At 42.5% G+C, this 19599-nt stretch overlaps 1 protein-coding gene across 1 annotated transcript in view; it reads right to left on the bottom strand.

Moving 5' to 3' along the window:
- Window positions 1–3008: 3008 nt before the first annotated feature.
- Window positions 3009–19599, bottom strand: part of sec24d (SEC24 homolog D, COPII coat complex component) — a 28436-nt gene continuing 11845 nt past the window's right edge. Inside the window, exons 11-23 of the mRNA XM_046319024.1 lie at window positions 18866–18990; window positions 16187–16378; window positions 11508–11601; window positions 10550–10666; window positions 10221–10391; window positions 9681–9777; window positions 9299–9444; window positions 8346–8484; window positions 7144–7262; window positions 6560–6739; window positions 5492–5683; window positions 5244–5333; window positions 3009–4377 (exon numbers count right to left, since the gene is read on the bottom strand). Of these exons, the coding sequence (XP_046174980.1) occupies window positions 4237–4377; window positions 5244–5333; window positions 5492–5683; window positions 6560–6739; window positions 7144–7262; window positions 8346–8484; window positions 9299–9444; window positions 9681–9777; window positions 10221–10391; window positions 10550–10666; window positions 11508–11601; window positions 16187–16378; window positions 18866–18990 (1803 nt within the window). The 3' untranslated portion in view covers window positions 3009–4236. The remainder of the gene's footprint in view (window positions 4378–5243; window positions 5334–5491; window positions 5684–6559; window positions 6740–7143; window positions 7263–8345; window positions 8485–9298; window positions 9445–9680; window positions 9778–10220; window positions 10392–10549; window positions 10667–11507; window positions 11602–16186; window positions 16379–18865; window positions 18991–19599) is intronic.

The following is a 19599-nucleotide window of genomic DNA, read 5'->3' as shown; positions in this document are numbered from 1 at the left end:
GAAGCTGGCCTTAGCTTTCCTGACTGACTGCGTGTATTGATTCCTGACTTCCCTGAACAGTTGCATATCGCGGGGACTATTCGATGCTATTGCAGTCCACCACAGGATGTTTTTGTGCTGGTCGAGGGCAGTCAGGTCTGGAGTGAACCAAGGGCTGTATCTGTTCTTAGTTCTGCATTTTTTTGAATGGAGCATGCTTATCTAAAATGGTGAGGAAGTTACTTTTAAAGAATGACCAGGCATCCTCACCTGATGGGATGAGGTCAATGTCCTTCCAGGATACCCGGGCCAGGTCGATTAGAAAGGCCGCCTGTGGTGAAAAAATAATATAATGCTGCCACCTTCTGGTACTCTGAGCCTACCACTATTCATATAAACAAATCAAAATACATTTTATATTTGAGATTCTTCAACGTAGCCACCCTTTGCCTTGATGACAGCTTTGTACACTCTCAACCAGATTCATGAGGTAGTCACCTGGAATGCATTTGAATTAACAGGTGTAATTTCTTTGAGCCAATCTGTTGTGTTGTGACAAGGTAGGGGTGGTATACAGAAGATAGCCCTATTTGGTAAAAGACCCAAGTCCATATTATGGCAAGAACAGCTCAAATAAGCAAAAAGAAACAACAGCCCATCATTACTTTAAGACATGGTCAGTCAATCTGGAAAATGTCAAGAACTTTGAAAGTTTCTTCAAGTGCAGTCGCAAAAACCATCAAGGGCTATGATGAAAATGTTTCTTGAGGACCGCCACAGGAAAGGAAGACGGCTGCAGAGGATAAGTTCATTAGAGTTAACCACCTCAGATTGCAGCCCAAATAAGAGTTAAAGTAAAACACAGCTCAACAACTATTACGAGGAGACTGTGTGAATCAGGCCTTCATGGTCAAATTGCTGCAAAGAAACCACTATTAAAGGACACCAATGAGAAGAGACTTGTTTATGCGAAGACACACAAGCGATGGACATTAGATCAGTGGAAATGTGTCCTTTGGTCTGATTTGTCCAAATTATAGATTTTTGGTTCCAACCGCCGTGTCTTTGTGAGACGCAGAGTATGTGAACAGATCTCTGCATGTGTGATTCCCACCATGATGCATGGAGGTTTGCTGGTGACACTGATTTATTTAGAATTCAAGGCACACTTAACCATCATGGCTACCACAACATTCTGCAATGATACGCCATCCCATCTGGTTTGCGCTTAGGACTATAATTTGTTTTTCAGCAGGACAATGACCCAAAACACACCTCCAGGCTGTGTAAGGGCTATTATTTCACCTTTATTTAACCAGGTAGGCTAGTTGAGAACAAGTTCTAATTTACAACTGCGACCTGGCCAAGATAAAGCATAGCAGTGTGAACAGACAGCAACACAGAGTTACACATGGAGTAAACAATAAACAAGTCAATAACACAATGAATTTTTTTAAATTAAAAAGTCTATATACATTGTGTGCAAAAGGCATGAGGTAGGCGAATAATTATAATTTAGCAGATTAACACTGGAGTGATAAATGATCAGATGGTCATGTGCAGGTAGAGATACTGGTGTGTAAAAGAGCAGAAAAGTAAATAAATAAAAACAGTATGGGGATGGAGGTAGGTAAATTGGGTGGGCTATTTACCGATGGACTATGTACAGCTGCTCAGATAGCAGATCTTTAAAGTTGGTGAGGGAGATAAAAGTCTCCAACTTCAACGATTTCTGCAATTCGTTCCAGTCACAGGCAGCAGAGAATATGAAGGAAAGGCGGCCAAATGAGGTGTTGGTTTTCGGGATGATCAGTGAGATACGTGCTACGGGTGGGTGTTGCCATCATGACCAGTGAACTGAGATAAGGTGGAGCTTTACCTAGCATGGACTTGTAGATGACCTGGAGCCAGTGGGTCTGGCGACTAATATGTAGCGAGGGCCAGCAGACTAGAGCATACAGGTCACAGTAGTGGGTGGTATAATGTGCTTTAGTAACAAAGTGGATGGCACTATGATAAACTGCATCCAGTTTGCTGAGCAGAGTATTGGAAGCCATTTTGTAGATGACATCGCTGAAGTCGAGGATCGGTAGGATAGTCAGTTTTACTAGGGTAAGTTTGGTGGCATGAGTGAAAGGCTTTGTTGCGAAATAGAAAGCAGATTCTAGATTTGATTTTGGATTGGAGATGTTTGATATGAGTCTGGAAGGAGAGTTTACAGTCTAGCCAGACACCTAGGTACTTATAGATGTCCACATATTCCAGATCGGAACCATCCAGGGTGGTGATGCTAGTCGGGCGTGCGGGTGCAGGCAGCGAATGGTTGAAAAGCATGCATTTGGTTTTACTAGCGTTTAAGAGCAGTCAGAGGCCACGGAAGGAGTGTTATGGCATTTAAGCTATTTGACTAAGAGTGATAGATTCCTGCAACAGATGACCTGGCATCCCCAATCAGTTTAACACTTTTTGGTTACATGATTCTGTGTTATTTCATAGATTAGAGGTCTTCACTATTGTTCTCCAACATAGAAAATATTAAAAATAAAGAAAAACCCTTGAAGAGTAGGTGTCAACTTTTGACTGGTACTGTGTGTGTATATATATAGAGAGAGATATCAACTATTTATATTCCTCTTTCACACCCCAACAATCTGCCATTTGCTACATCTTGGAAACTGCTACCATCGATAGTGGATGTTTAATTTGTGTAGGGGCCTAGCAGTGAGATATTAAGGACTTCAAGTAGTGAGCTCACTGGGCATTTAATGCGCTCACCTAATTACACAGCGATTCAATTAAAGGCTCAGAATGTTCACGGGCCCCTGTGTTCTGATATTAAGTGTGTGTGTGGTTGTGCTGAAATGTTCTTTGGTTGACAAAATGACAAAATACAGTTTGATTTAGTATTCTATACCATACTACTTACTGAATTACATTATTTTGTTACTAAACTTCTACACCAGACTAAACCAACTCAATTGTTAGTGAGAATCAGTGGAATTAAGTTTAAAAAACACACAACCTCTCAATCTTGATAGTCAGGAATTTAATCAAAAACAAGAGATTTTTTAGATCAAAATGTACATGGCACACCACTCCAAGGCCCTTCCCTCAAACACATCCATTCCAGCCACACTTCCGTCTTTCCAGTTAAAACAGTAACGCCCCCGTGTTCCAGCGCTGCACCACAATTGTTAGGTACACAAATTACCTGAGATGTTTTCAATCTATTTGGTTTGTATGCAATCTATATCACACTGGAATAGAATAATGGCCTCTAGTATTTACTACCATAAAAACAATTGAATTAAGGCAGACGGTTAACTGGCACAGGAACAGTTCCCCCCCAAAACCTCCACGTCGCATACTAACACAACCATTGGTTTGCAGAGCACAATTCTTGACATAATATTAAAATGAATAACGGCAATAACTTGATAAAAACAAAACGGCATATAGTTCTATAACTGGAATGAATTAAGTGTGGAATGTTTAATTGCATCTTTACGGATAAATTGATTTTGGTTATTTCTCCTTTTTTACAGTAGTGATTTGTCACTGGAATCAGCCTTGTATGAATTATCTTGCTAGCACATCCTCTCCATTCCTGAGGGGAATGGCAAAAATAATGGATCCAATCACAAATGGTGGAGTGAATCATTAATTTAATAGCCACGGCACCAGTGTTCAGTCATTACAACCAGATGTTTATTCTAGTCCATGTAGCTAAATTACCATTTGGTGCTGTGACATTGTCAAAACTATTCCTTAATAATGAGAAATTGTGACAAACCTACAATTTTGGAAAGAATGCATATGTGCTTAAAACAGATTTTGGCAATTTATATCACACCAGAAAAACACAAAATAATTTAAATTTGGTTTGGTCAATAGTGAAACATTGGCTACAAAATGTAGCCAACCCTGTGGTCCTGATGTTCTGAACCCCACAAAGTTAATTTTACCATCATTGGCCCATTTACATAGAAATCAGTTAAATTGTTAATGTACATAAATTCAACAGATAAAGCAGTCAGACTGACACGTACAAGTACACGAAAATGTACAATGCAGACTGGAGCACAGATCCTGGTATACTGACAAAGAGCGAGCGGTAGCCCCATAGGTTTGTGTGGAATAAAGGGGATGGGGATAAAGGGGTGTTGGAAAGGCAGCTCTGGAGTCAGAGGTGATGTGGTCCTCTGGTTGTTTTGGTCCTAGCCCAGCCCAGCTAGGTGATATCCACAGTGGGTGGTGTTAAGTGAGGACTTGTCTGATCTCACGGTGGACATAGCACAGGAAGTCCATGTAGGAGGCTCCACCGTGGAGCCCCTGGTCCTCTACCAGGTGCTGGCGGAACATGATCTCAGACCGGTCCTTCTGCTTCACAATCATGAGCTATGGGGGGGGAATAAAAATGGGGACATAGTCAGCTTATGACTTTTCACTCAACCTTGAGGGACAAAACTGTGCACTGGAGTAATACAGTCCTGCTGCTTGTTTCTCCCTGGCACTTAATTGATAAATAGTGAGAATAGACAGCAAAACCTGGTAAGCTTGAGCAGCCTGTTGAATTTGATCTGTTATTGTGTCCAGGGCTTAAGACAGTTGTGGTCAATTTGGTTACATGTTTGTTTCCCAATTCAACAAACAGATATTCTTTAAAATGGTCATCTCTGTATGTATACCCGTCGCAAGCCCCACTGGTTTTTGCTTATTTATTTAGGTCCCCCCCATCTGAGATATCTACTGCAGCCCTCATCCTCCACATACAACACCTGTTCTGCCAGTCACATTCTATTAAAGGTCCCCAAAGCACGCTCATCTTTTCAGTTCGCTGCAGCTAGCGACGAACGAGCTGCAACAAACACTCAAACGGGACAGTTTTATCTCAATCATCTTCATTCATTCTTAAATCATGGACACTCTTACTGACAGTTGTGGCTGCTTTGTGTGATGTATTGTTGTCTCTACCTTCTTGCCCTTTGTGCCATTGTCTGTGCCCAATAATGTTTGTACCCTGTTTTGTGCTGCCATGTTGTCGTCTTGAGTTTCTTTGTGATGTGTGTTTTGTCCTTTATTTATATTTTTAACCCCAGCAGGTCTTTCGCCTTTTGGTAGGCCGTCATTGTAAATAAGAATTTGTTCTTAACCGACTTGCCTAGTTAAATCAATGTAAATATCATTCTTTCATTATATCAAAGTAGTTTAGACATCCAGAGGAAAGTATGCATTGTAACAGTAACCAACATTGAATAGTGTACCTTCATGGAGCTGGGCCTCTGGTCAAGCAAGGAGTCAACGATGGAGCGCAGCTTCTGAGACTGGGGGTTATCCAGCTCTGGTAGGGACCTCTGGAAAGCACACACATGAATATTAGTGATATGCTGTGCTTTCTATACAGTCTAAAATGAACTTTTCAACCATCTAAACTAATGGTATCTAAATAACTTCGGTGTTTCCGAACACCATCTTCTGTAGTGCTTGGGGTTAAGGAAGTTACTGTCCTCACCAGGTCAACGGGCACATGGGCGAGGGAGGGCACGTTGAAGATGCTCTGGATCATCTCTGGGGGGCAGGCCTGGCCCAGCCACAGGAAGAGGGAGCACCCATTCTCCAGCAGGAACATGCCGGCATCTGTCAGGCGCTCTTCAGAGCAGCGCACCGGAGTTGGCACCACGTCACTGGCAACGTCCATGTTGTGCTGGAAGAAAAGGAATCGATGAAGGAATGGCTGGAGAAATGAGCCTGACAAGTTAATTCCATCTTTCATTTAGGTCAGAGTGAGCGGTAATCCAGAGTTTGCAGCATATTATTAGGAGGACCATTCCACCCCTAATTATGCAATATTACAGTGTTTGGTGACATTGACACACAAATTAAAACCAAATGAATCACAAATGCCTGGCCACTTCCCAGCAAACACTGCAATTGAAGTGAAGGAGAACAACTGCCATTGTCTGAGACATTTGGTCACAATTACGAAGCATGTAATTATTCTGAGGGCAACTTATATATTTAAACTCAAACACACTTCTCAGAAGTCTTTCATGGACACCATTTACTGAGCTTTTCTTACCACAAAATGGCAGGTTTTGATAAAGTGCTGGGTAATTGTTTGTGTGCTGGCATGCAATAACACAGCCTCATACACTGCCATCATATTTATCGAATTAGTTGGCATATCAAATAAGAGGATGTCACACCTAAGGGATGCCAATACCAAATAACTAGTAAATGCATCAACTCAATTATAGGAGACACACTGAAAGGCTGCCCTCTGCTGTTCATCTGTAAAACAGTTCTTTACCTCAGAATCCTTCAGCTAGCCTGGGATCCACACAGAATATCTTTGTTTCTTTATTGTATCACTTGTAGTCAGAACTCAGCACTGATATGAGTACATGAAGTGGGATTGGAAAAGAGTGATATAAAACTACTAAGAGGTCCATTAGCCTCAATGAGAAAGGAAACATTACTTTTTTTTAAAGTTGGTAAAAAGTATGAGAGTGTGTGTGTGTGCACGCACACTTTCATGAGTGGGATAAGGCAGGAGAGAGTGCCTAGTGTGTTGTCTCACCAGTGGGATAAGGCGTGGATAGAGCAGCAGCTGGGTATCCTCCACCCCCATTGCTGTGGTGCTGAGTCTCTGGTGAGCCCGGTCATCTGTAGAGAGCTCAGCGCTGCCCACCAGGGGACCAGTCTTCAACAGGCTGTTTAAGTAGACTGGGAACACCTTCATGGCATCAGGCAGGATCAGCTACACAAGGAGAGACGAACTAGTGAGGACTCCCTGATGTAACAGTTTGTTTGCAATTCTTGAAAAGACGAAAACATGCCTAAAACTGTAGTTGGAATCAATCGTGCCGGAATCTGTCTTATCAGTTTACTTTTGTACTCTGCACCTGTACGTTTCTAGATGTTAGAACACTTCTTTGAAACTAGATCCTTGAGATGTCCCTAGAGACCATGCTGCGCCATGTTCAGTTTCTAGCATTCACACACTGACCTATGAGTGAATCACACCACAATCTTACACACCGCACTCAGTGCTGGATTAGTAGAAATCTTTCACATATTACCCTACATACACAAAGAAAATTTGTCACAAATTGAGAATAAAGTTTTCTATCCAAGTTAACTGTGTTGTTGTATGCCACTGACCTGGCTGGCAGCGGAGGGACTGGCACAGTTTTTCCTGTAGCAGGCCAGCATGTGGGCCGCCTGGTTGACCAGGATCTCCTTCACCGTCTTCAGGGGCTGGTTCAGCATGGCACGGTATGCTGAGAGGAAGAGGGCATTTGAAGGTCAGTAACTGTGTTCACACACCAAAGCCGTCTGACGTGCTCTCATACAAGGGGTTTGTTTGTCACTAATACTTTATGGGAGGTATATGGGTTACCTCACCTCTTAGTTTTTTTTAAGGTGATTTACATATACAAGGTAGCTAAAGTGAAGCATGAAGTTTTTTGAAAATTACAGATAATCATTAATAATGATGAGTGAAAAGTTATGCACAAAGATCATACCCACAAGACATGCTCACCATGACCAATAATAGGAGAGGTTAGCATTTTTTTTTTGGGGGGGTATGATATTTATGCCCGTTACCATCTCATCATTATTCACAATTCATTCATGTTTATCTATAATGTGAATGCTACCATGATTAATGTAGAAGTGTTTAGAATCATATTCTATTATTGTTTAAAATAAAATTACAATACATTTACTATTAATTTCTATTGGGCACTAAATCATCCGAAACAATCCACAAACTAGTTGGATGCATTTGCAGTCACACGCTTGATGTCATCATTGCATACTAGGGATATTGGACCAAATACTCTTTTGGCTACTTTAATACACACAAGTGACTTGCCCAAATACTTTTGGTCTCCTAAAATGGGGGACCCATGTACAAAAAGTGTTTCAAATTTCAAATCCAAAGTGCTGGAGTACAGAGACAAAACTACAACGAAAATTGGCACTGTTGAAATCATTTGAGCTCGCTGTACATATAGGGTATGAGTATGCTGTATATAATGCAGAATTACACATCAGCCAGCTATGTTCTACTACTAAGTGGTATTTAACTGATATTATTTGTACCGGAATCTCATTAAATATGCCTAGATGGGAGGGAGCGAATATATTCAAACAGGAAACCTAAATGAACATTCCAAGTGGACAAGCCCAGGAGGCATCTCTTCTGCAATCAAACCGTTTGGTAACTACTATGAGGCAAACATACATAATGGCTTTAAAGTGGATTTATAATGTCTTATGATACACAGGATATTTCCCTCATTTGGACCATACTGACTGACACAGGCCTAAAGACAGTAAAACTCTGCTGTAGTCACCTGACTTGGCGAAGAAGTTGACGAGGGCGTCCGTCTCACAGCTCTTGTAGAGCTCAGACAGCTGGGCGCTGCAGTTCAGACTGAGGTTGTGGATCCGCAGACGCCGCTGGCCGCTGATGGTCGTGTACAGCAATGCACACTGGGAAACGACACACACAGAAGCCATTAGTGGGTCTAAAGACTGTCAGGGTTTTAATCTAACATAACAGAGTGGGATGTTTAAGGCTTTATGGAACCCTTGCCAGAAAACACACATTGTGAAAGGGATATATTGGCAGTGTTGGAAAAAGTACTCTTGTACAAGTACATACGTGTGTAAAAGTTAAGATGCCTTAATATAAAATGACTCAAGTAAAAGTCACCCAGTAAAATACTTAATGTGTCTAAAAGTATTTGGTTTTAAATGTACTTGAGTACTTTTTCCACCACTGTACCCAATTGTCATACTTGAGTTAAAGTAAATGTTATACATCAAATTCCTTTTACTAAGCAAACCAGACAGCCTGATTATTTTTAATTGTATTTACGGATAGCCAGGGGCACACGCCAACACAATTTATAAATGCAGTATGTGTGTTTAGTGAGTCCGCCAGATATTATATTGATAGGTGCATGAATTGGACCATATTGCTGTCCTGCCTGAGCATTTGAAATGTAATGTACCTTTTGGTGTAGGAAAATGTATGGGAGTAAAATGTACATATTTTCTTTCAGAATGTAGTGGAGTTAAAGTTGTCAAATTAAATAGTAACGTACAGATACCCTCAAAAACGACTTAAGTGGTACTTCAATGACTTTACACCACTGGTTATTAAATGGGATGCATATTTTTATTTTGGTTGGAGTCAAATACCTACTTTGCAGTGAGCCTATATATCTATTAGTGGTAACCCCTCTAAAATCAGATTCAGTGTTCGTTTAGATTTTTTTTGAGTGGTGTGCGAGACACAGACCTGCATGAGAGCGCCCGTCTCCTCGCTAAGTGTGTCATCGTGCTTGAACTCCACCGTCACAGCCTTGTCACAGTCCACGGCAGCCATCTCCACGTCTGTGGTGTTGTTCATGTGGATGGCACCAAAGAAGTCTGTAGCCCTGAAGCCTGGAAGGAGACACAAGTGAAACATATTAGTAAGTATCTTGGCACGCCACTACAGTCCAGCAGTATTAAAACCAATTTTACCTCAAATTTGAATCAATTAATAATTTATTATCTGGCAGCGTTGTAAACAACAACAAAAAATCCTACAATCGAGACCACATATTTTGGAGTTCCTGAGTACATACAAGGGCAATGAAATGAGCTCGTACACTTAATAGATTAGATGGCTGAATTACCTGTGCTGGTGCGGACTCTCATGATGGCATCAAACCCGATGGCCTTCTCCACATCCTTCCTCAGGTCACTCAGGAAATGCTGTCCATCCCTCTCCACCTGAAATACACAGGTAGTGCTACAGTCAACCACAAGGTGTCAGAGTTTCCCCAATTTACTCTCCATGGACTATTGTACCAGGGCCAAGATCAATGCGATTCTGGCTCTAATGCATTTAAGGTCATTTGATACATCACATGTGTTCAATAACAGAACTGATGGACTCAAATGGCAATTTGGACAAAATCCAATTTTCTGTGGCATACTAGGAGCACTCTGGCCATGTTTGGTGGTGGTGCCTGACTCGGACCTAGGCTCCAGAGGCTGTGACTAAGTCCCTCCCTCCCCTCCACATTATCACATTATTTCTTCATTGGTTTATTTTACTTTATGGACTGTGCATTGCAACTCAGCTCTTAGCTGCCAATGTACAGCCAGTACCAAAATATTTAGATGTTTTGTTGTGGCGTCTGTCCTCGGCTGCGTGTGTAATGTGTACGTACCTGGAAGTTGCTGTATTTGAAGACGGAGCCTCCTGTGTGTGTGGCAACGTCTCCCATGGTGGCGATGTCCACGTACTGGCTGGGGAAGAGGAAGAGGTCCACGCAGCAGCCCTGAGACACACAGTCCTTGGACAGCTGCTCATAGACAGCCTTCTGCGGCTGGAACAGAGTCTAGGACACCGCAGGGGACCCAAACAAGACACACACACGTTAGAAAGCAGGCTATTGATATCTCAAACACTCAAAAGAAATGTGATATCCGATGATATGGTGCACTTAAAGTCTGCATTTTCAATACACATTTTTAAATACTGCCAATTTTGCTTCACCTTTTCCTTCTCTGTGTTTATCAACTTCTTGTCGTCCCTGTTCTTCAGTTTCCCAGGGGCCTCGGCGGTGGGGATGGAGGAGTGGAAGATGAACAGCTTGCCGCTGCATTCTGCTGCCTGGAGAGGACAAAAATAAATATCACACTAGAGACAGAGACGAGAAAGATAACAAAAGTGTGCTAATATAAGGTGTGCACATGCATGCATTTCATTGTGGGACTGTTTCCATGAAGGAGACAACATTGATTTGACCTGGACGGGTCTCTGTGTGTTCATTTTCAGTAAGGAGATTCTATGGTTGGAGTTTAGGTCAACAGATTGCTAAGGCAATATAGTCAACGGTATTACCGACCCAAATTAGTTGCTGACTCACCATAATGCTCAAGTACTAGCATTTTCTGCAAGTCTGTCTGTTTGCATGTCAAATCTATTTGACCTCTACCACACATTCAATCAAACTGAAGGCAAGTCGTTGGGAAATATTCAGTTGGAGCCGATTAAATAAGCAGTTCTGTTAGGAAGCGAAAAGGAAAGTTGCAGAGTCATTGGGTTGGAGAAACTTTACTGCACAATGCCTATTGCGGAAACGCAGTATAACAGTCTGTCAACAAAAAAAAACAAAAAAAAGAGTTGGCGGTAAGGAGGCTGTGACTGCAAAAAGTTATTTTGGCCTCCACAGCTGTGATTTGTTTGGACTATTCTACTTCCTTTAGTTTTAAGCTTGGTTGATAAGCATCTAGTAGGATTACACAATGCACTGTATCAACTTATGTGCTTCTGTCGTCTTTTAATCTGTTGACTTTTCATTTCAATGTGCCAGTGTTTTTGTATCTGTCCTAATGTATTTAAACAATTCAAATGAAATCAGCACTTTAGAGTCCATCACCGCCTGGACAAAGTAACAGTTGACTTGCCATCTCCCCTTCCCTCGAGTGAGAGTTGACATCCAGCCTCTCACCTTCAGTGCCTCTACCCCAGCCTGGATGACGGGGGCAAAGACCGTCTCGCTCTCATTGGTGTCGGCAAACATGTCAGGGATCTGGTCCAGGAGACTGGACAGGGGGTTAGGAGAAAAGGACAGTGTCACAATCATTCACCTCTGGTATAATGTTTTCAACACTTGGTAGATAATCATGTTAAACAGCTTTGTTTCATTGCCTCCTTTATGACAGCTAATCTGAACAGATAGTTAACTGGATGGACATTGACCGTAGTACTTTCACAAGTCTGTGGTTTCCAAGGGATAAAGGAAAGGAAAGTCATTTTAGAGATTACTGGGACAGCCAGTGGTTGGCTTCAAAGGCAATGTCCTTACAATTCCACAGATCATTGGGGGACTATGATGCACAAGTACAGTTCAGAAGAGTCCATTTCACAGGTCATACAGTAGACAAAAACCCTGCAAGGCAGCTACTCAATTCTTCCAAAGTCATATTTGGATCTAAACCAAGGCCTCAACTCACATTTGTTTAATTATATCGGGAGTAAGAGATTTTGCCAGAAGTCCCTGTTTGAGATGGACTACCGCCATGTACTCTGTACGCCTGCATAGACATATCAAAATATCAAGTGGTAAATCATTTTGGTGCTGTGCCATACACAACTGCAAAGATAAGACTATTTTTCCATTTAAATCCACATGGGCCTTTTTAATATAAAATCCTTCCAGGGACCACTTAACCTCCTATGAATTCTCTGGACATAACGTTTTTTTATCTCCATCTTGGCATTTATGATGAAAAGTTTTTTTTAAATTAAATAAAATGATTTGGTTTATCAATTTTTTTACTTAACAATTGTTTTTCTTAAAACTGCATTGTTGGTTAAGGTCTTGTAAGCATTTCACTGTAACGTCTACACCTGTTGCATTCGGCGCATGTGACAAATAAAAATGGATTTGAAACTAGAGATGCAGAGAAAATTAGGCATTGGAAACCTTCTGATGGGCAAATAATCAAATCAATTTTCACCACATGAAACATGTAGCTCAGGAATCAAGCCTCGACAGAAATACAGTTGAAGTCGGAAGTTTACATACATCTTAGCCAAATCTAGTTAAACTCAGTTTTTCACAATTCCTGACATTTAATCGGAGTACAAATTTCCTGTCTTAGGTTAGTTAGGATCACCACCTTATTTTAAGAATGTGAAATGTCAGAATGATAGGAGAGAGAATGATTTATAATAATAATAAATGCCATTTAGCGGACGCTTTTATCCAAAGCGACTTACAGTCATGTGTGCATACATTCTACGTATGGGTGGTCCCGGGAATCGAACCCACTACCCTGGTGTTACAAGCGCCATGCTCTACCAACTGAGCTACAGCTTTTATTTTTTTCATCACATTCCCAGTGGTTCAGAAGTTTACATACACTCAATTAATATTTGGTAGGATTGACTTTAAATTGGTTAACTTGGGTCAAACATTTTGGGTAGCCTTCCACAAGCTTCCCACAATAAGTTAGGTGAATTTTGGCCCATTCCTCCTGACATAACTGGTGTAACTGAGTCAGGTTTTTAGGCCTCCTTGCTCACACATGCTTTTTCAGTAGGATTGAGGTCAGGGCTTTGTGATGGCCACTCCAATACCTTGACTTTGTTGTCCTTAAGACAATTTGCCACAACTTTGGAAATATGCTTGGCATCATTGTCCATTTGGAAGAACCATTTGCGACCAAGCTTTAACTTCCTGACTGATGTCTTGAGATGTGGCTTCAATATATCCACATAATTTAACTTCTCATGATGCCATCTACTTTGTGAAGTGCACCAGTCCCTCCTGCAGCAAAGCACCCCCACAAACATGATGCTGCCATCCCCGTGCTTCACGGTTGGGATGGTGTTCTTCGGCTTGCAAGCATCCCCCTTTTTCCTCCAAACATAACGATGGTCATTATGGCCAAACAGTTCTATTTTTGTTTCATCAGACCAGAGGACAATTCTCTAAAATATACAATCTTTGTCCCCATGTGCAGTTGCAAACTGTAGTCTGGCTTTTTTTATGGCGGTTTTGGAGCAGTGGCTTCTTCCTTGTTGAGCAGCCATTCAGGTTATGTCGATAGAGGACTCGTTTTACTGTGGATATAGATGCTTTTGTACCCGTTTCCTCCAGCATCTTCACAACGTCCTTTGCTGTTGTTCTGGGATTGATTTGCACTTTTCGCACCAAAGTACGTTCATCTCTAGGAGACAGATCACGTCTCCTTCCTGAGCGGTACAATGGCTGCGTGGTCCCATGGTGTTTATACACTGCTCTAAAAAATAAAGGGAACACTTAAACAACACAATGTAACTCCAAGTCAATCACACTTCTGTGAAATCAAACTATCCACTTAGGAAGCAACACTGATTGACAATCAATTTCACATGCTGTTGTGCAAATGAAATAGATAACAGGTGGAAATTATAGGCAATTAGCAAGAAACCCCCAATAAAGGAGTGGTTCTGCAGGTGGTGACCACAGACCACTTCTCAGTTCCTATGCTTCCTGGCTGATGTTTTGGTCACTTTTGAATGCTGGCGGTGCTTTCACTCTTGTGGTAGCATGAGACGGAGTCTACAACCCAAACAAGTGGCTCAGGTAGTGCAGCTCATCCAGGATGGCACATCAATGCGAGCTGTGGCAAGGTTTGCTGCGTCTGTCAGCGTAGTGTCCAGAGCATGGAGGCGCTACCAGGAGACAGGCCAGTACATCAGGAGACGTGGAGGAGGCCGTAGGAGGGCAACAACCCAGCAGCAGGACCGCTACCTCCGCCTTTGTAAAATGACCTCCAGCAGGCCACAAATGTGCATGTGTCTGCTCAAACGGTCAGAAACAGATTCCATGAGTGTGGTATGAGGGCCCGACGTCCACAGGTGGGGGTTGTGCTTACAGCCCAACACCGTGCAGGACATTTGGCATTTGCCAGAGAACACCAAGATTGGCAAATTCGCCACTGGCACCCTGTGCTCTTCACAGATGAAAGCAGGTTCACACTGAGCACGTGACAGACGTGACAGAGTCTGGAGACGCCGTGGAGAACCTTCTGCTGCCTGCAACATCCTCCAGCATGATAGGTTTGGCAGTGGGTCAGTCATGGTGTGGGGTGGAATTTCTTTGGGGGGCAGCACAGCCCTCCATGTGCTCGCCAGAGGTAGCCTAACTGCCATTAGGTATCGAAATGAGATCCTCAGACCCCTTGTGAGACCATATGCTGGTACGGTTGGCCCTGGGTTCCTCCTAATGCAAGACAATGCTAGACCTCATGTGGCTGGAGTGTGTCAGCAGTTCCTGCAAGAGGAAGGCATTGATGCTATGGACTGGCCCGCCCCTTCCCCAGACCTGAATCCAATTGAGCACATCTGGGACATCATGTCTCGCTCCATCCACCAACGCCACGTTGCACCACAGACTGTCCAGGAGTTGGCGGATGCTTTAGTCCAGGTCTGGGAGGAGATCCCTCAGGAGACCATCCGCCACCTCATCAGGAGCATGCCCAGGTGTTGTAGGGAGGTCATACAGGCATGTGGAGGCCACACACTACTGAGCCTCATTTAGACTTGTTTTAAGGACATTACATCAAAGTTGGATCAGCCTGTAGTGTGGTTTTCCACTTTAATTTTGAGTGTGACTCCAAATCCAGACCGCCATGGGTTGATAAATTTGATTTCCATTGATAATTTGTGTGATTTTATTGTCAGCACATGCAACTATGTAAAGAAAAAAGTATTTAATAAGAATATTTCATTCATTCAGATCTAGGATGTGTTATTTTAGTGTTCCCTTTATTTTTTTGAGCAGTGTACTTGCGTACTATTGTTTGTACAGATGAACGTGGTACCTTCAGGCATTTGGAAATTGCTCCCAATGATGAACCAGACTTCTGGGGTCTTGGCTGATTTCTTTCTTAGAGGCACTAAGTTTGAAGGTAGGCCTTGAAATACATCCACAGGTACACCTTCAATTGACTCAAATTATGTCAATTAGCCTATCAGAAGTCATGACATCATTTTCTGGAATTTCCCAAGCTGTTTAAAGGTACAGTCAACTTAGTGTATGTAAACTTCAGACCCACTGGAATTGTGATACAATGAATTATATGTGAAATAATCTGTAAACAATTGCTGGAAAAATTACTTGTGTCATGCGCAAAGTAGATGTCCTAACCGACTTGCCAAAACTATAGTTTGTTAACAAGAAATGTATGGAGTGGTTGAAAAACGAGTTTTAATGACTCCAACCTAAGTGTATGTAAACTTCCAACTTCAAATACACATCCATGGGCTTTGAGAAGGAGCTGGAGATAAAGACAAAGTATACGCTTAGGAAAAAGAAAACGACCACTACTTACACACTGCACTCCAAAGTGAGATTCATCCAGACAAGATTTTCACCCTTTGGTGTTCATCAGGTTGTCTGTCTACCTTTGGAGCATAGATTGCAGTGTGCAGAGATCTTGTTTTTTTTTAACAAAGAGCTTCCATTGGGCTACATAAGCTAAAGAGTGGCAATGCCTTCTTCAAGAGGTTCAGCTTCCTCACAATACCTATGGCCATTCATACACACTAACTAACATATCTAAATATTACAAAATATGCCATCAGGGATCACTACTCAAATCAACTGTCATGTAAGATATGTGCCCTTCCTCTTACTTGTTGATGACTGCCCGCGACTCCTGGAAGTTGACAAGGAAGCCATCGAGCAGCGGGACGAACATCTCTGCAGTGTCGGATACTACCATCATCTGGGGCTGGGCCAGGGCACTCTTCACGTTGTAGAAATGTAGGATCTTGTTGTAGGTGACGAAGCCCACCTTCACCATCGAGCTCTCAGCACCATCCTCTCTGTGGGGGAGGAAGAGAGGAAAAGTAGGGGATGTGTGTGTGTCAATGGAGAGAGAGAGAGATGGAAGGAAAGAGAGAGTAGCCTGACGTGAGTCATGAATTATAGTCATGTCATTGATCATATTTGTCTAAAAAACAGATTAGGGACCAGGTGACGAGGAGAGTGTCAGAATAGGGAATTTTTTTTTACTAAACATGCTGGTCCTTAGAGGGCACTATGTTACAGCATATATGAACAACGTAGTTGTTGTAGTCGTTTATCCACTTAGACATAATGGCAAATAAGCAGCAAATATGTCCGCTATTCTGAAGTGTTACTCTAAACATGATTTTTCAGAATACAGTGTTCCTGATATGAACGGATCACAAATAACTTCTCGCCCTATAAATTAGTGAATTTTTAGGGTAGGCAACTGATACGCTAAAAACATTCCTGGGGGCAGAATTGCAAAAACAAAAGAAAATGTCTTACTCCCGGGTATGGGCACCTCTTGCAGCAGCCACCACTCAGCAAATTAAAAAGGGCCATTACCCAGGCACGCCTAACAAACTTACACAAACATCCACGGAAAAGTAGAATAACAGAATATGGGATTGTTTATTGGCAGAGGAGAGTGGGAAGAAGAGAACAAGTGTGTTGGAGAGTTACACATGAGAAGGTCCTGACTATGCTTTTTCTCTAGGAGGGGTAGTGGGGTATTGAGGCTTAGAGAGGCTGGAGGGGCTAAGGAGAGAGAGGCGTAGGGATGTTTTTCTTCAGGGCAAAGTGCTGATTGGTGAAGGAAACAAGGGGCCTCGTATGCTTTCAATTAAGCACACACTTTCTCGCACATTAAACTACACCAACAATTTCCTTCTCTTTCACACACACACCTCTCCAACCTCAACAGAAGTTCAATTACATTAATAAGAAACTGTCAAGGTAATATATGACTGTTCTCCTCCCTTTACAGACCTCGCTTTAATTTTCATGGACTGGAGAATTCAATGCAGTCGAGATGTAATTATTTTTTCATCTACTTTATACACCTCTGTTTCGACGAGGCTCGAGGGAAAGTAGCTGCACTAGCACAAAAAGAGAACCTGACCAAGTGTGACATAGACCAGAGCACTTGGAATTGGCCTGTGGGACTAGTAGGTCTGTTGAACTGTGGCCTGCATCTAAAATCATTCCCATCTGACAAGGGGCAACTGGGGTTTGTCTCCTTTCCTTTCTGAGCACTGCAAGAGCAATACAGAACATGTACCTCAACTCAATGTAAAGTCCCATAGAGCGGACTTCTATCTACATCATTCATAACAACTGATAGTAGAAGTAGTCCGGCAATGCAGGCTTGTTATTGCTTCTTTTCATTCCAAGTATCAGTGATGAAATATTAAGATGACAGAGAAATGCCACAGGATTTAGTCTACACCTGTTTTTGCTTTCTCCGAGCCCCTTTTCCACACTAGCAAGAGAGAGGCAAAAATGTGGCTATTTTAAAGGCAAATATGTGGCTATTTCGGCAGCATCGTTGATCCGTATAAGTGTTGGGTGTCCAACATGTTTTCCATCAGTTTAAATGTAGCAGAGAGAAAAGCTTCAAAACAGAGAACAGGGAAGAAAAGTCTGATTTAAAAACAGAGGGCTTATTTAGAGAGCACTACCTAACGGTTTCAGGGGTGATGTAAGGGTTCTGTACAAATATGTCCTGCAGGCTAGGGACGAGAGAGTTTCCAAATAAGTTATTTTAGGAAAGTCCAGGTGAAGTATATCATTGTTTTCTCAGTGGTAAATCAAAACCTTTATTCCTCGCCGGCAACCCACATAAAACAGCCAAAATCAGACCCATCTGTGCAGCTGACTTCTTGTGTTTTGGACGGGGTTCAAGGTTGGAATCTGCACAGTAACATTTTCCATTTTAGCCCGCCCTCCTCCTTTCCCTTCCCCTAGCATCTCCCCCCTCCCACCAACCCAGACCCAGCAACCTTCAGGCAACAATTTTCAACCGATGAGATACTTGAATACTTGGCTTAATGCTTTTTTCTTTGCCTTGGACTTGTGGGACCTCCTTATTTGGCAGTGTATCACAGCCCACCACCCAAATAACAATTCACCCAGCTACACATTATGGGTGATGGGGGTATGGAAAACCAACACTTCCATAAATCCAATGTAATTTCTCTCTGCCTCGAGACACCAGTTAGCATGGTATCCAATTACCTTGGAGGGCACAGCATTGCATGAAGGACTCTGATTTTGGCCACCGCTTACGTAATCCTACTGTGACCTACAAGGCTATGTAGTGGGTCTCAAAGTCCTCTATCACTCCAAGTTGGCAGATCTTATATAAAATACCTTGGAGCTAGGCTGTAGGCAGAGAGATGCTGGGACAGTTTCTATAAAGTGCTTAAATGCAGGCCGTTCAAGGTTCCGTTCCTTGACTATGAGAGGTCAGTGTTTGATAGTGTGTGTGCGTGCGTATGCTTATTTGTGTGTGTGTGTACCTGGGCAGGTTGTCTAGCAGGGTCTTCAGCTCATCACACACCAGTCTGACCAGTCCGCTCTTGATGTTGGCATAGGACACGTCGATCATGAAGATGTACGCTGGAGGACTGGCTGGCTTGTTGTTCTGATAGAGAAAGAGCGAGGACATTTTGATTTACAACTTCAATTCAACTAGTGTTACTTCACCTTGTTTATTTTATTTGCTCATATTTTGCAGATATTTAAAATGTCAAATGTATTTGACTGTCTAAATACAGTTTTAAAACCCTGTAACACAAACACAACTATTGTTCAATTATACCATAAAATCAACACAATTGACCGTGCCTCCAATGGCCAAAGGTGCCTGGCAGACATCAGAGCTCGGATGTCAGCTCTTCCTTCTGGGGAAGGCCTGCCCGCTCCAAGACCTCTCCATTACGGTTGACAACTCCACGTTGTCCCCTCCCAGAGTGCAAAGAACTTTAACATGACCCTGGACAGCACCCTGTCATTCTCTGCAAATGTCAAAGCAGGGACTCGCTCCTGCAGGTTCATGTTCTACAACATCCGTAGAGTATGACCTTTCCACACACAGGAAGTGGCGCAGGCCCTAATCCAGGCACTTGTCAGTTCCCGTCTAGTCTACAACTCTCTGTTGCCTGGGCTCTTATCCAGAATGACACAGCCCACCTAGTGTTTAACCTTAAGTTCTCCCATGTCACCCGCACACTCTACTGGCTTCCAGTCGAAA

Source organism: Oncorhynchus gorbuscha, linkage group LG21, assembly GCF_021184085.1.
Source record: "Oncorhynchus gorbuscha isolate QuinsamMale2020 ecotype Even-year linkage group LG21, OgorEven_v1.0, whole genome shotgun sequence".
Lineage (NCBI taxonomy): Eukaryota > Metazoa > Chordata > Actinopteri > Salmoniformes > Salmonidae > Oncorhynchus > Oncorhynchus gorbuscha.
This window is presented reverse-complemented; position numbering and strand designations above follow the sequence as displayed.